At 41.9% G+C, this 15159-nt stretch overlaps 1 protein-coding gene across 1 annotated transcript in view; it reads right to left on the bottom strand.

Moving 5' to 3' along the window:
• pcsk2 (proprotein convertase subtilisin/kexin type 2) overlaps window positions 1–15159 on the bottom strand; it is a 176405-nt gene that overhangs the window by 86847 nt on the left and 74399 nt on the right. The window contains exon 4 of the mRNA XM_028820415.2: window positions 2595–2703. Within this exon, the coding sequence (XP_028676248.1) occupies window positions 2595–2703 (109 nt within the window). The remainder of the gene's footprint in view (window positions 1–2594; window positions 2704–15159) is intronic.

Below are 15159 nucleotides of genomic sequence, written 5' to 3'. Positions count from 1 at the left end.
TCTGACAGACAAGTATATGGGGGGGGGGGGTGTTCAGAATGTATGATTGCTTTTCTTCTCACTTAAGACGTGGTTTTGAGTGCCCACTTGTTAAATGGGGTATTGGGGTGTGTTTTGTTCCTACATGTTGTGACCACGTGCCAGCATGACAAGAAATAAATGTCAAACCCAGTATGGCCAATGACTTTATGAGAACCCATGACAGTGATTCTGTGGGTCAGCAGCCCTTAGTTCTTCCAACACTTAAGAAGATTGTTGACCGTTAGGAGGCAGTTTGCTTGGATGTTTAGGAGTGCGTAGGCTTGAGTTCCACTACTGTTGTCTGAGGGAGGATGAGCAGTTAAATGGAGGGTTGACACCCTGAGTGAATTCCTGGGCAGTGACAAATTGTTGTGTCATCTGGATTTGCTCTGTGTGAGTGGAGCAATGGAGAGCAAAAATGAGAGCCTACTGTTGCATAAGATGTACACTTGCAGGTGGAAGTCCACTTGGCTTGGGAGCTAGAGGAACTCCTTGGTGTGATGTGTAAACTGATACCCTCGCTGATGCAGCAGATCTTAGAAGTCTGCTCAGTCATGTGGAGTGATTTAATAATAATACATTTTATTTATTTGTAGGCGCCTTTCTAAACACTCAAGGACACCAAACAATAGATAAAACACAGATTATAAACAACTCTAAAATACAAAAATTAAAATCAGATGGAGCAATTGTAATCAATGAGAAAAAGCAGCCTTAAACAAATGAGTTTTAAGTTTAGATCTGAAAAAGTGAAAATGATTCAATATTTCTAAGCTCAGATGGTAGTGAGTTCCAGAGCTGGGGAGCAGAGCAACTGAATGCTCTCTTCCCCGTGGTGGTACGACGGACGAAGGGGACAGTCAAGTGGATGGAGGAAGAGGATCTAAGGGTACGGGAGGGAATGGCAACATGGAGGAGGTCCGACAAATATGGAGGGGCAATGTTGTGGAGAGCCTTAAAAGTTAACAGGAGAATTTTGAATTGAATGCAGAACTTAACTGGATGCCAATGAAGCTGCTGCAAAACGGGAGTGATATGGTGAATAGAGGGGGTTCTAGTAATGATGTGGGCAGCTGAATTCTGGACCAGTTGAAGCTTATAAAGAGATTTGCGATAAAAACCAAAGAAAAGAGAATTGCAATAATCCAGACCAGAAGTGACAAGGCTATGAACAAGGATAGCAGTGGTGTGGGGAGTGAGGGAGGGACGAATACGATTAATGTTACAGAATTGGAAATATGCAGACCAGGAGATGTTATTGATGTGGGACTGTAAGGATAAAGTACTGTCAAGGATGACACCCAGACTTTTAACCTGTGGGGAAGGAATAACAAATGAAAAATGATCAGTTTTGGATAAAGTTGATTTTGTGCCAATGAGAAGAACCTCCATTTTGTCACTTGTTATTTAATTAAAGAAAATTTGAAGAAAACCAGGATTTGATTTCTGCTATGCAATCAATAAGTGCGGAGGGTGGAAAGGAAGCAGTAGGTTTGCTAGTGAGATAGAGCTGGGTGTCATCAGCATAACAGTGGAAGCTAATGTTATATTTACGAAAGATATTACCAAGGGGAAGGAGGTAAATAATGAAAAGGAGGGGCCCCAGGACAGAGCCCACCTGAAGTGACAGCGGTGGGTTGGGATGTGAAAGTTTTAAGCTGAACAAACTGATTGTGGCCTGAGAGGTAGGATCTGAACCAATCCAGTGGAGTGTGGGTAATGCCAATCGAAGATAACCTATTGAGAAGAGTAGTTTGACAAAGAGTTATCAATGGCTGCACTCAGATCAAGGAGGATGAGAATAGGAATTAAACCAGAATCAGCTGCCATAAGGAGGTCATTAGTCATTTTTATGTGCCGTTTCTGTACTGTGGAGGGGGTGAAAACCAAACTGGAACTGTTCATACAGATTATTTTGAGATAAATGAGAATGAAGTTGAATAGTCACTATTTTTTTCAAGAATTTTGGAAATGAAGGGTAGATTAGAAATAAAACGAAAATTACTGAAATTAGTCGGATCGGTTCCAGGTTTTTTCAGTATTGGGGTTATTGCAGCAGTTTTAAAAGATGAAGGAACAGTACAAGTAGTGAGAGAAGAGTGGATTATAGCAGAAATAAGAGGGACCAGAGAGGGGAGGCAGGCTTTGACCAGAACTGTAGGGAGGGGGTCCAGTTGACAGATGGATGGCTTAGACTTACAGACAAGATCTGAGATTTCTGAGAAAGTAGGAAGCTGAAAAGTGGAAAATGAGTGAGTTGGTGGGTGAAATTCAAATGAAGTACTGGAGGAATCCGTACCGAGAAACTGATGAATCTTCTGGATTTTTTCATTAAAAAAGGACATAAGGGAATTGCAAAAATCAGTTGAGTAAAGGTGAGAAGGTAAAGAATCTGGGGGTGGTGTGATATTATTAAGCAGTGAAAACAATAACTTGGTGTTGCTTTCATTGGAAGAAATAATGTGAGCATAATAGTTAGATATAGTTTGGGCGATACAGTCATTGTAATAAAGTATATGGTTCTCACCAGTGACACTACTGTACAATAATGTCAAGTTAGAAGCCTCTCTTACCATCATCCATGATTGCAATGGTTACTCCTCTTCCTGTGTAACCCAGGTCCCAGGCTTCAGCCACATTTAGATCCAGTCCAGGTGTCCCATCTGCTTGGCCTGTGTTTATCTGATGAGGGCAGACAAAGAATTAGAGCACACTTGGTTCAAAGGTCAGTGTAGTACAGGAATGAAGAGAAAGAAAAACAGTTTACTAAGATGGACTCTGGAGGCCACATGTCACAATCAAAATTCGCTTCTACTTTCGCTTCCGTCGAAGTGAGTTGACAGTTTTACTTTTCCATTACTTAACCTTTTCCTAAATCTGTCTCATAATTTGAGATGATGGATATGGCACTTTCAGTTCACGTGTGCCCCAGGAGCTCAGTGGTATTAGTATGAGTGTCGGAGACAAATGGCACGTGGGGTGTGAGTGAAACTGGATCTGCCATGTTATTGTGGTCTTTTCCTTTTTCTGTGTTACGGTTATCATATCTGTCCACATTCCATACAACTGAAGCTAATACTTGACTCACCCTTGCCTCATGCTGTCTCATTCCATATCATTTATCATCTTAGATGTCCTCAGATCCTGCGTGGCGGCAGCACTGGGGTTCTAATCAAAGGGTGACTACTTGGTACTCTCGTGTGTAGCTGGGCTGGTGATTTGTGTAGTTAGGAGCAGTTTTGGCTGCAGTTTTTATCTACACATAGAGCTCCTTGTTGTGATCCATCAATAAAATGGTATTGATTTATAGAGATTCTGCCAAAGAGGTTGCTGCAGAAATGAGAATAATGAATAACTATTAATCAATATATCACTATGGCTTGTGAGCCTAATTGCCTTGTTTACATATATACTCAATTACACATACATATACATACTATAATGGGAGATGGCATTGGACCGAGGTTCCAGCCACATTGGAGGGTGTGCCTGTTCCTGGAGAGAGCTACAACTTGAATGGATTGGGGAAAACTCTAGGTGGTAACACTCCTGGGATGGTACACCCACGCATACACCTGCAGGGTATGTTGGGAATTGTAGTCCTGCTGGGACTACCAGTGGGAATTGCTGGGGAGAACTGTCCCCTCTTTGAGAGGCTTCCATCTGAACCGGAAATGCTTCCACAATGCTCTGTTGTACACCAGAACTGCTCCTGGGTTCATATTAAAAGAGGGGGACATCTCATATCCATAGCAGAGTCAGAGTCGGGAGGAGGTGGACAATGCTTGCTGGGGTTTGTAGAAGGAGTGTAAGAGGAGCGCAAAAGAATTATTGACATCGGTTCTGTTTAACTTGTGTTGTAATAATTTCAGAGAAATCTCTTAAAGGTACAGTGGAACCTCGGTTTGCGAGCATAATTCGTTCCGGAAACGTGCTCGTAGTCCAAAGCACTCGTATATCAAAGTGAATTTCCCCATAAGAAATAATGGAAACTCAGATGATTCGTTCCACAAATCAAAAAACTATTCATATAAAAATGATTAATACAAAATATAAAGTAAAAATACATAAAACAAATTAACCTGCACTTTACCTTTGAAAAGAATCATGGCTGGTGTGAGTGAGTTTCTAAACTCTTGTGGGATTCCACCCAACGGGATGACACGCGGAAGAGCTTCCCAAAGCAATCGCAGTCTCCCAGCGCTGTAGCAGTTCACCGTAAAAGTGAATCCGAAAAGATCGCGGACATGCTATAAGCGCCTGCCTGTCGATGGGTGATACAAGGAAAAAGGAACATTATAAATGCGCAGGGCACAGTAGGCTACTACTTGGCCACGACCCTGTCTGACTACTGTGTCTGTGTATAGGAGAGTGGCAGATCCTGCTACAATAAATAACCGCGCTGTTGCTGTTTCAAGCGGAATAAGGCTGGTGTTGCTAAAGTACTGAGACTCAGCTTCGTGTTTTGGGGTGCAAGACGGGGTCTCACATGTCACAGCACACACACACGCACGCATGCACACACACCCACAATGCTGTAGTAAATAGTATACGCTCGTACGGATGTTGACGATATGAGTGAGGCATGCCGACTCAGATGGAGAATAGGAGATGACTGCCCACAATCCCGCAGCGAGAGAGAGAGAGAAGAACCATCAGCTTAGTTGAGATCACATGACGCTCAGCAGACAAAGCGTGTATATACTATTCGTACTGCAAGACCTCGCTCGTTTATCAAGTCAAAATTTATTAAAAATTTTAGCTCGTTTTGCAAAACACTCATAAACCAAGTTACTCGCAAACCGAGGTTCCACTGTATTTGTGAACATTAAACAATTGTTATTTGAACCTGTGACTGTGTTGGTGAAACTGTGTCTGGAGTTTGTGGTGCTGTTACGCTCCTAGTGGTCACAATATACATATACATATACAAAGATATATAATAGGGAGATATATATATACAGTGGTGTGAAAAACTATTTGCCCCCTTCCTGATTTCTTATTCTTTTGCATGTTTGTCACACAAAATGTTTCTGATCATCAAACACATTTAACCATTAGTCAAATATAACACAAGTAAACACAAAATGCAGTTTTTAAATGGTGGTGTTTATTATTTAGGGAGAAAAAAAATCCAAACCTACATGGCCCTGTGTGAAAAAGTAATTGCCCCCTGAACCTAATAACTGGTTGGGCCACCCTTAGCAGCAATAACTGCAATCAAGCGTTTGCGATAACTTGCAATGAGTCTTTTTCAGCGCTCTGGACGAATTTTGGCCCACTCATCTTTGCAAAATTGTTGTAATTCAGCTTTATTTGAGGGTTTTCTAGCATGAACCGCCTTTTTAAGGTCATGCCATAGCATCTCAGTTGGATTCAGGTCAGGACTTTGACTAGGCCACTCCAAAGTCTTCATTTTGTTTTTCTTCAGCCATTCAGAGGTGGATTTGCTGGTGTGTTTTGGGTCATTGTCCTGTTGCAGCACCCAAGATCGCTTCAGCTTGAGTTGACGAACAGATGGCCGGACATTCTCCTTCAGGATTTTTTGGTAGACAGTAGAATTCATGGTTCCATCTATCACAGCAAGCCTTCCAGGTCCTGAAGCAGCAAAACAACCCCAGACCATCACACTACCACCACCATATTTTACTGTTGGTATGATGTTCTTTTTCTGAAATGCTGTGTTCCTTTTACGCCAGATGTAACGGGACATTTGCCTTCCAAAAAGTTCAACTTTTGTCTCATCAGTCCACAAGGTATTTTCCCAAAAGTCTTGGCAATCATTGAGATGTTTCTTCGCAAAATTGAGACGAGCCCTAATGTTCTTTATGCTTAACAGTGGTTTGCGTCTTGGACATCTGCCATGCAGGCCGTTTTTGCCCAGTCTCTTTCTTATGGTGGAGTCGTGAACACTGACCTTAATTGAGGCAAGTGAGGCCTGCAGTTCTTTAGACGTTGTCCTGGGGTCTTTCGTGACCTCTCGGATGAGTCGTCTCTGCGCTCTTGGGGTAATTTTGGTCGGCCGGCCACTCCTGGGAAGGTTCACCACTGTTCCATGTTTTTGCCATTTGTGGATAATGGCTCTCACTGTGGTTCGCTGGAGTCCCAAAGCTTTAGAAATGGCTTTATAACCTTTACCAGACTGATAGATCTCAATTACTTCTGTTCTCATTTGTTCCTGAATTTCTTTGGATCTTGGCATGATATCTAGCTTTTGAGGTGCTTTTGGTCTACTTCTCTGTGTCAGGCAGCTCCTATTTAAGTGATTTCTTGATTGAAACAGGTGTGGCAGTAATCAGGCCTGGGGATGGCTACGGAAATTGAACTTAGGTGTGATACACCACAGTTAGGTTATTTTTTAACAAGGGGGCAATTACTTTTTCACACAGGGCCATGTAGGTTTGGATTTTTTTTCTCCCTAAATAATAAACACCATCATTTAAAAACTGCATTTTGTGTTTACTTGTGTTATATTTGACTAATGGTTAAATGTGTTTGATGATCAGAAACATTTTGTGTGACAAACATGCAAAAGAATAAGAAATCAGGAAGGGGGCAAATAGTTTTTCACACCACTGTATATATATACACATTGACACACATGTGTGAATAGGAGGCAGCTAAAAGGCTTGAGTAATGGTAATACTACACCAGACCAAGGGGCGGTAGGGTGTATTGACTGTCTTTCTCAGTTCCTTGCAGGTCAGTCCTGGGAAATCCCACCTACTTCTGGCACCAGAGATGACATCACTTCCAGTTCCGGCCCTGATGATGTCATTTCCTCTACGGACCTTTAAAGCTACCAGTCTGACTGTTCTGATTTGGACTCAATCTTTTGAACACCTTTGTTCAAATATTTAAAGTTCTGCAGCCGGGTTATGATATATGGGCGGCTGCCCCAAACCTTTATGATGTCTAGAGTGGTTGACTTATCACAACATATATACAGTATATATATATATATATAAATATATACCCTGCTCGCTTCGCTTGCCAACCCCCATGCCTGCACTACGCATTAGCCTCTTTGTGGTTCTGCCACTCGCACATGGGGATGCGGATGTACAAGTTAAACAGATTGTTATTTTAATGGGAATTGTTACATATGCATCAATGCAACATATAACTGCCCAATGTTTAATTTCGTTTCTTTTTCTATATTAAATAAAATGACTTTTTTGAACGTTTGGCTCTGAGATTTGTTAAACGTCTTTGCAACAGCTATTCTACCTGGAAACTGTTAACGTTTTAATACGAATGGCATATCAAGATTTCCTTTGTTGTCTAATGTTATCCGCGGGAGATGTACTACATTACTTTTCTTGGATACATCCTTCTTTCTATAGTAATTCGTGCGGTGGAAGACCGGATGATGTTAACGGTTGTAGATCTTTTTCGGGATATTGTAAGTTGATGTTTTCTTCTTCCACATGATCACCACCAGCTGTTTCAGCATAGTCTATTGATACACATTTAACGAATTTGCTGTGTAACCGATCAACATTTTTGGTGTTAATTTGTTTGACTTCCTCATTTCTTTGTGCTAGAGGACTGTGGTATTGTTTGAAAATGTTTGAGGGGAGGACGTGACTTGAAAAAACTCTCTCTTCCAACAAGTCTTCCCTCCAAAAAGACTCATTGCGTCGAAGGATTTTTTAATATAATAGAGAGACATATACTGTACATATACAGAGTGTCCCAGAAGACGCGGTATCAGTGTCTCCTTACCTACTCATTATAATTGAAGGTCAGGGACGGATGGGCTGCCCGGCTGCACTGGAAAGACAGAAGGGTACAGCCCACTGTAGACAGATAACCCTCCCATACAAGGGGTAGCAGCATTCAGCAACTGGGGCCCGCTTTTGGTGCACCTGCAGGGCTACCTGGGAGCTGTAGTCCTGGTGAGCAGCCATGCTGGGGTACCTGGGGAGTTGCAGAGGGAGATCAACTCCCTTTTAAAGAGATCAGGGCAGACCAGGTGTATCTTTGGGGCACTGGAAGTACTCCCAGGTCCAACATAAAAGGAGCCTCTGAGAGTTAGAGTACGGATGAGGTGGACACAGCTTCTTGAGAAGTGTGGAAGGAAGAGGGAAACATACAGGGAAGACGATGAAGATAAGTCTGTTGAGAGATGGACTGTTATTTGCACTTGGGAATTGTGTCTGGGGTTTTGGGGTACTGCTACACCCCCTGAAGGCCATAATATACGAATACATATTCATTTACCTTGCCACAGAAATTAGCATATTAATTAAAGCTTATTTTTCTTAGAGTTGGTAGTATGGATGGCTACTAGGTCAAGGGGAGAAGGACCAGAAGATGCAGTCATTTCCAAAAGGGGCATTACCAGAGGACTGACAGATGATGTAACTAAACCCAGCGCATAATGAAAAACCTATCAAGACAGAGAGAAAACGGAAAGCTCAGTAACAAGCACACACGAAGGTTTGAATTTTTGAAATCCACTAACTTCAGTGATTGCAATGCCAACTTACAAACGACTTCCTCAAAGTGCCATGCTAGCAACGGATGTGAGCGTCCTAACCTGCAAACTGGAGCTCAAACTGGTTTTGACTTCCGCCTCTCTGACTACAGGTATGTCTTGTTCCAGTTCTTCATCTATGATCTCCAGACTGGTGTTCAAACTCACAATAATCAACGGGTAGTCAGTTGTACTTAAACAAGTTTTGCTGCTTTAATGTTTGCCTGTGGGCTTGTCCACACTGCCATCTTGTAGAGAAGTGGTCTCATGGTGTCACACATTTCCTCACCATTGGTCCATGTAGTAAGCAATGGCAGTTGCTGCTATCATCAGAATATTATTTGAAAAAAAAATGATAAGAAAGGGCCATTCAGCTCAATACATTTGTCCATCCTATTCACCTAGATTAGTGGGTCCCAAACTCGATCCTGGGGACCTCCTATGGCTGCAGGTTTTTGTTCCAACCAAATTCTGTTTTTCATTGGTCTCTTAGCCTAATTAAGTGAGTCGTTATTTCCCAGTTTCTGTGTTTTGGAGTCAATGTAGAAATTGCTACGTTTGGTAGATTCCTATTAAAATGTAATAAGTAGCTATATGAGGAATATGTAGGTTTTTTAAGTCATTAACAGTATTTTAAAACTAATTTTCATTCCGCTTTTCCAGATGTTCTTGTTATTCAATTGATTATTTACTAATTAGTGAGTCATTGCTGCTTTCATCATCCTGGGTGTCTGCTGTACTGGTTGTTAATTGTCAATATTAGGGTTAAATGAAGGGAGAAAACTACACAGGAAAATAATAGGAAAACAACAAAGGAGAGTTAAGCATTTATAGCTTTAGGAAAAAACAGAAATATTTCTAAATGTCTTATAAATGTAAAAACCGTACTGTTGTGTTTTTCTGAATGCAGAATAAGAGAAGAGTAAAAAAGACCAGCTCATTAAATGAAACCAGTTGGTATCGATTATTATCACTGATTGGGAATCTGGTTGGAACAAAAACCTGCAGCTACAGGGGGTCCTCAGGATCGAATTTGGGAACCACTGGCCTAAATTGTTCAAATTAACATCTAGTCAAGTGGTCAGGCCAGCGGGGGGGGGGGGGGTTACCCTGTGGTCTGTGTGTGGATCCTAATGTTCCAGTGCAGTGATGGAGACACTGTAATGTAAAAATGGTGCCATCAAAGAGCCCTGAGCATCTCTTGAAAAGAGAAGGGGGCATCCCGATGTCCTGGCAAAACTGTTCACCATGGCCTAGTTTTTCTGGTCCCCTAATCATCCCCTATCTCTAATTGGCTAACAGCCTCCCACCCCTTCGCCTAATAAAAACTCATGTGTGGTGAGCACAAAATGGCTGCCGTTGAATCAGCCAGATGGATGCTGCACATTAGTGGTGGTTCAAGTAGCTCCCCACTCACTGTGTAAAGCACTTTGAGAGTTGAGAAAAGCGTTATATAAATGTAAAGAATTAATATTAATAAGTTTCCTCTGTGGTTTAACTTATTGCTATAATGTTTATAATAATTTAGTTTAGGTACTGTAAAAATGTATCTCTGTTACTCATTGAATCTTATGTAGGAAGACCTTAACAAAGGCATCTTTTGGTCTTCAAAACACTTAAAAATATCACTAGATGATTAATTGATGTCTGTGCAGTGTGACATATTGATATGCTGGTAAAATTACTTGTTAATATGAAGAATTCACAGGTCATATACTAAATATGTAGAGAAATGTGTTTGAGTGAAGCCACCTTGGACCACTCCGAAGTGAAGGTCACATTGCAGAGATGAATGAACACTTCACGGATGCTTTGTAAGTGTTATGGAGAACGAAAGAAGCCTTTGTAAGGTCTTGCACAGTAAATGTATCATAGATGTTGTTTTGCAGTATCTAAAGTGTTACCAAAGTCTTGGCTTTGTCTTGTAAAGCATGTTTTACACTAATTTCCTATCACATTATCTAGAAACATCGTGCCAGATGCTTCAAGCCTGTTTCCAGTTGATGGGGCTTGAGCAATTGGCCCTGCAATGTTCTCCACACCCTTGAGTGTCTATGCACATCATGCAACCTGAACTTTCCAATTTAGAGATTGGGCTTGAAGGTTATCATCCATAATAACATAGGAACAACCTGTTGTATTTTTTGGTTTGTATTTCCAGTTTCAGCTTTTCCCAGTCAAGACCACGGAGCACACCACAACAAAGAGGAACAGAAAGTCCAGTAGCATTTGTGCCTTAAAGATAGCAACAGTATTTTGAAAAAAAAAAAAAAGAACAGAGGTCAATATTAGGAATGCATCGTATGTTAGACATGTTGCTGTGTCTTGATTTTCACCCATTGCTGAGGAGGACCATCCTAAATTTGAAAAAGCCATCAAGCAAGTCCCCCTCGGTGTTTCTTCTGTTTTGTTGTTTTACAACATGGAATTAAAATGGATTTTCATTCGAATTTTATGAAATAGACTTAACAATATAGTTCAAATTGTTGAAGTGGAATGAAAATAAAATACCTTGTATATATAAAGAATGTGTAAAAACTGAAAAGCTGTCAGTGCATATGTAGTCATCCTCATTGCTATGAAACCCCTAAATAAGATCTGATCCAACCAATTAACTTCAGTAGTCACATAATTAGTTGATTAGGTCGTCCACCTGCATACAATCAAAGTGTCACATGATCTGTCACACAGAGTTAGTATAACTAGATCTGTTCTGAAAGGGCCCTGAGTCTGCAACACCACAAAGCAAGCAACGTGAAGACCAAGGAGCACTCCAAACAGGTCAGAGACAAAGTTGTGGAGAAGTATAGATTAGGTTAGGGTTATAAAAAAATTACCCAAACTTTGAATATCCCATGGAGCACCATTAAATCAATTATAACAAAATGGGAAGAATATGGCACTGCTACAAATCTGACAAGATAAGACCACTCACCAAAACTCACAGACCATGCAAGAAGGGCATTAATCAGAGATGCAATGAAGATGCAAAGATTAACACTGAAGGAGCAGCAAAGATCCACAGCGGAGGTTGAAGTGTCTGTCCATAGGACTGCTTTAAGCCAAACACTCCACAGACTGGGGCTTTATGGAAGAGTGGCAAGAAAAAAGCCATTACTTAAAGAAACAAATAAGAAAACATGTTTAGAGTTTGCCCAGCAGACTCTCCAAAAACATGGAAGAAGGTTCTCTAGTCAGTTGAGACTAAAATTGAACATTTTGTCCATCGTGGGAAACGTCTGTGTGGCAAAAAGCTAACATATCCCATCATCCAAGCACACCACTCCCACAGTGAAGTGTGGTGATGGCAGCATCATGTTGTGGAGATGTTTTTATCGGCAGGGACAGGAGGACTGGTCAGGATTGAAAGAAAGATGGACAGCACAAAGCACAGGGCAGTTCTTGAGGAAAACCTGTTTCAGTCTGCCAGAGACTTGAGACTGGGACGAAGGTTCACCTTCCAGTAGGGCAGCGAGCCTAAATATACTGCTAAAGTGACACTGGAGTGGTTTAAAGGGAAACATTGAAATGTCTTAGAATGGCCTCATCAAAGCCCAGACCTCAATCCAATGGAGAATCTGTGGGATGACTTGAAGATTACTGTACACTCGAGGGGGTGAATATCTATGCACGCCATTATTTCTGTTTGTTTGTCTTATTTATTGTTTGTGTCACAATAAAGAATATTTTGCACCTTCAAGTGGTAGACATGTTTTGTGTAAATCAAATGATGCTAAGATCCTAAAATTCCATTTTAATTCCAGGTTGTAATGCGACAAAACAGGACAAACACCGATGGGGTGAATACTTTTGAAGGTAGCTGTAAAGGAAAAGAAGATAATTAATATGATGCTTCCATTTCAATGAAGGGCAGACTCCTGTTATAGAAACACAGGCGCATATATGAAAAATATATTTTTATAATTGTTTGCTAGCCTCGTGCTGACCAGCAGTTTCTGATAATGTAGTAAGCGCTGTGTTTGGCGTACAGCTCCCCAAACCCCGGACACAACAGACACAGAGCCCAAGTTCAGCACACAAGACACATTTATTCAGCTATGGGAAACGCTTTTGTCTCATTCCCCACAGTACCACAGTTCCCAAGCACAGTACAATACAGCACCCTTTTCTCTTCTCCTCTTGGCTATCGGAGAAGTGTCAGCTGGCTCCATTTATAGGGTGCCTAGAAGTGCTCCGGGTGACCGGTGATGTTCTTCCAGCAGCACCTCTGGGTGGGGCGGAAGTCCAACATAATAGGGCTGTGCAGGCTCTGCAGCACACCCTGGGGATACCCACGGAACCCAACAGGACTATAGCAAACTTCAGCTCCCAGCATGCCAGGTGAGAATCCGTGGTGCTGTAGCAACCCAGTGGGGCTGTCCTCTATCTTCCTAGGGGAGATAAAGCCCTGAAGACACTCTTTCCCCCAGCCCATCCATTATACAAGCATACCGGCGGGGCAAGGGCCCAGGTCGTCCGCCATACCTGCTATCGTGCATGCAGGGTGCAGGTCCAGCCTTGCAGAGTGTGTAGTCTGGGTATTCTTTCCATGTTATTGAGGACTTGTCCTTTTTCACAGCAAAGGTGTTCAGTTCTAAACCTGAGGTGTTGCCATTTCATTTTATATAGTTCTTAGCCATTAGACCTTTCTGGGAAGCAAATGGCTGCAAAGCTCTCATGTTATAAAGTGTTTAAAACTGTATTTCTGTTGTGACCTCCAGGGGACGTAGCAAGCACTCCAAACTTCGACACAACTGACTCAGCAACAGTCATGGGTTCAAACACAAAAATTTGTATTCTTTCCAGTATCTTTACAGACCCTCTCTAGAATCACCCCACATAGCACACATCAACAATAAGAATAAAAGTCTTCCTCTTTCTCCATCCTACTCCTCTTCTTCCCCCAAACAAGTGTTGTCCTCTGCTTCCTGACTCCTTTAATCTAGGACTTAGGAGTATGGAAGGTGTTAGGATATGGCCCATTGGAAGCACTTCTGGGACTAATGTAATGTAATGTTCGCAGATCCCTGCAGCACCCACGGAACCCATCAGAGCAACCCTGCCAGACTTCAGATCCCAGCATGCCCTGTGGATATATTCTTATAGGCATCGTAGATCAGGGATGCTGCCATCTCATGCTCGGGGGAGTTCCTATATTTATCTCCTGGCATAATGGCTTCCTGCCCGAGCAAATCTCCTCAACTGAGCCATTCCAGAATGTCGGCATCTCCATTGAATCGTTGGCACCTTCTTTTTTTTTTTATTTCATTGATTTTATTGTAATCACACAACATTCCATACAAATAGATCAATTTTTACAAACATAGGATTGAAAACAAATCAACCCCCACCCCTAAATCATTGGCACTTTCTGGCCATCTTTTGATTGAAAGGTAGGGAATGTCCTGCCTTCATTCCTGTTCTGGTATTGGAAGGAACCTTCAACCTTCAACCATACAGACTGGGTCACCAGTCCATGCTTGCCATCCTTTACACTGTATTACATCCAATGATGACGATGTCAGAGGGTATCAAAATAATCTAATACCTGCCACCAGCATCCCCTTGTTGGATTGATTTTTTTGTGAAGTGACAAAACTTGTGCATTTTGCTAGTTGTTTGCACAAGAGGGACAAATATCATTAGTTCAGTAACTTAATGTTTAAGAAGTCTGTACACATACAGTGTGGAGAAATTCTGGTATGGCCCTAACCCCATCTTCATGCCAAAAGCACCAAGGTGTGCAATGTACATTCTTACCGCTAAATCCCAAAAGAGAACTAAATGATCTTGATTTATGCACAGACTAAGATGATTTCACTAAACTGGCTTTCTTACAATGCAGCCACATAATCAATAAGTAAGGAGAAGCACTGGCAAAAACAATCAGAGATCTATAATCCCTTGGACAGCCTCAGAAGCCACATACATTATACAAGAACATCAGATAAGGGTCTTAGTACACTCTCACAAAAAAAAAAATAGTAACCAAAGTGGTTATTCAGACTCGTGCCATAGAGGGACCATTTTTGGTTCCAAGAAGGAGCCTTTTATTCAGTTCCATAACAAGTTCCAAGAGTAACTATTGTCACATACGCATACTTAGGAGACAACTTCAGGGCGTGTTGACTTGGAATTCCACCCCCAGTCGCAGGTTGGCACTGCCTCCTAACACCTCACCTCTCTTACTACAGACTGATACCTCATGATGTCACTTCTGCTTTCTGGACGCCTCATCTCACCCCTTCTACCTCAGCACCAGCACTATATGTCCTCAGTCTGGTTGGAGGTGTCCTTATTACAAAAGCCTTTTCTTTTTTAATGACAAACTTCAAAATATATGGGGATCACCATTCAGTTCCCCAACCTTTACCTTTGTTTGTGTTTTCACAGATCCCTGCAGCACCCACGGAACCCATCAGAGCAACCCTGCCAGACTTCAGATCCCAGCATGCCCTGTGGATATCCTTATAGGCGTCGTAGATCAGGGATGCTGCCATCTCATGCTCCATCAGGAATGGACTGGAGGAGGAGTATAGGGACCTAATCAATGACTTTGTTAAATGGTGCGACTCAAACCACCTACAACTGAACACCAGCAAAACCAAGGAGCTGGTGGTGGATTTTAGGAGGCCCAGACCCCTCATAGACCCGAT

Source organism: Erpetoichthys calabaricus, chromosome 15 (genome assembly GCF_900747795.2).
Source record: "Erpetoichthys calabaricus chromosome 15, fErpCal1.3, whole genome shotgun sequence".
Classification (NCBI taxonomy): domain Eukaryota; kingdom Metazoa; phylum Chordata; class Cladistia; order Polypteriformes; family Polypteridae; genus Erpetoichthys; species Erpetoichthys calabaricus.
This window is presented reverse-complemented; position numbering and strand designations above follow the sequence as displayed.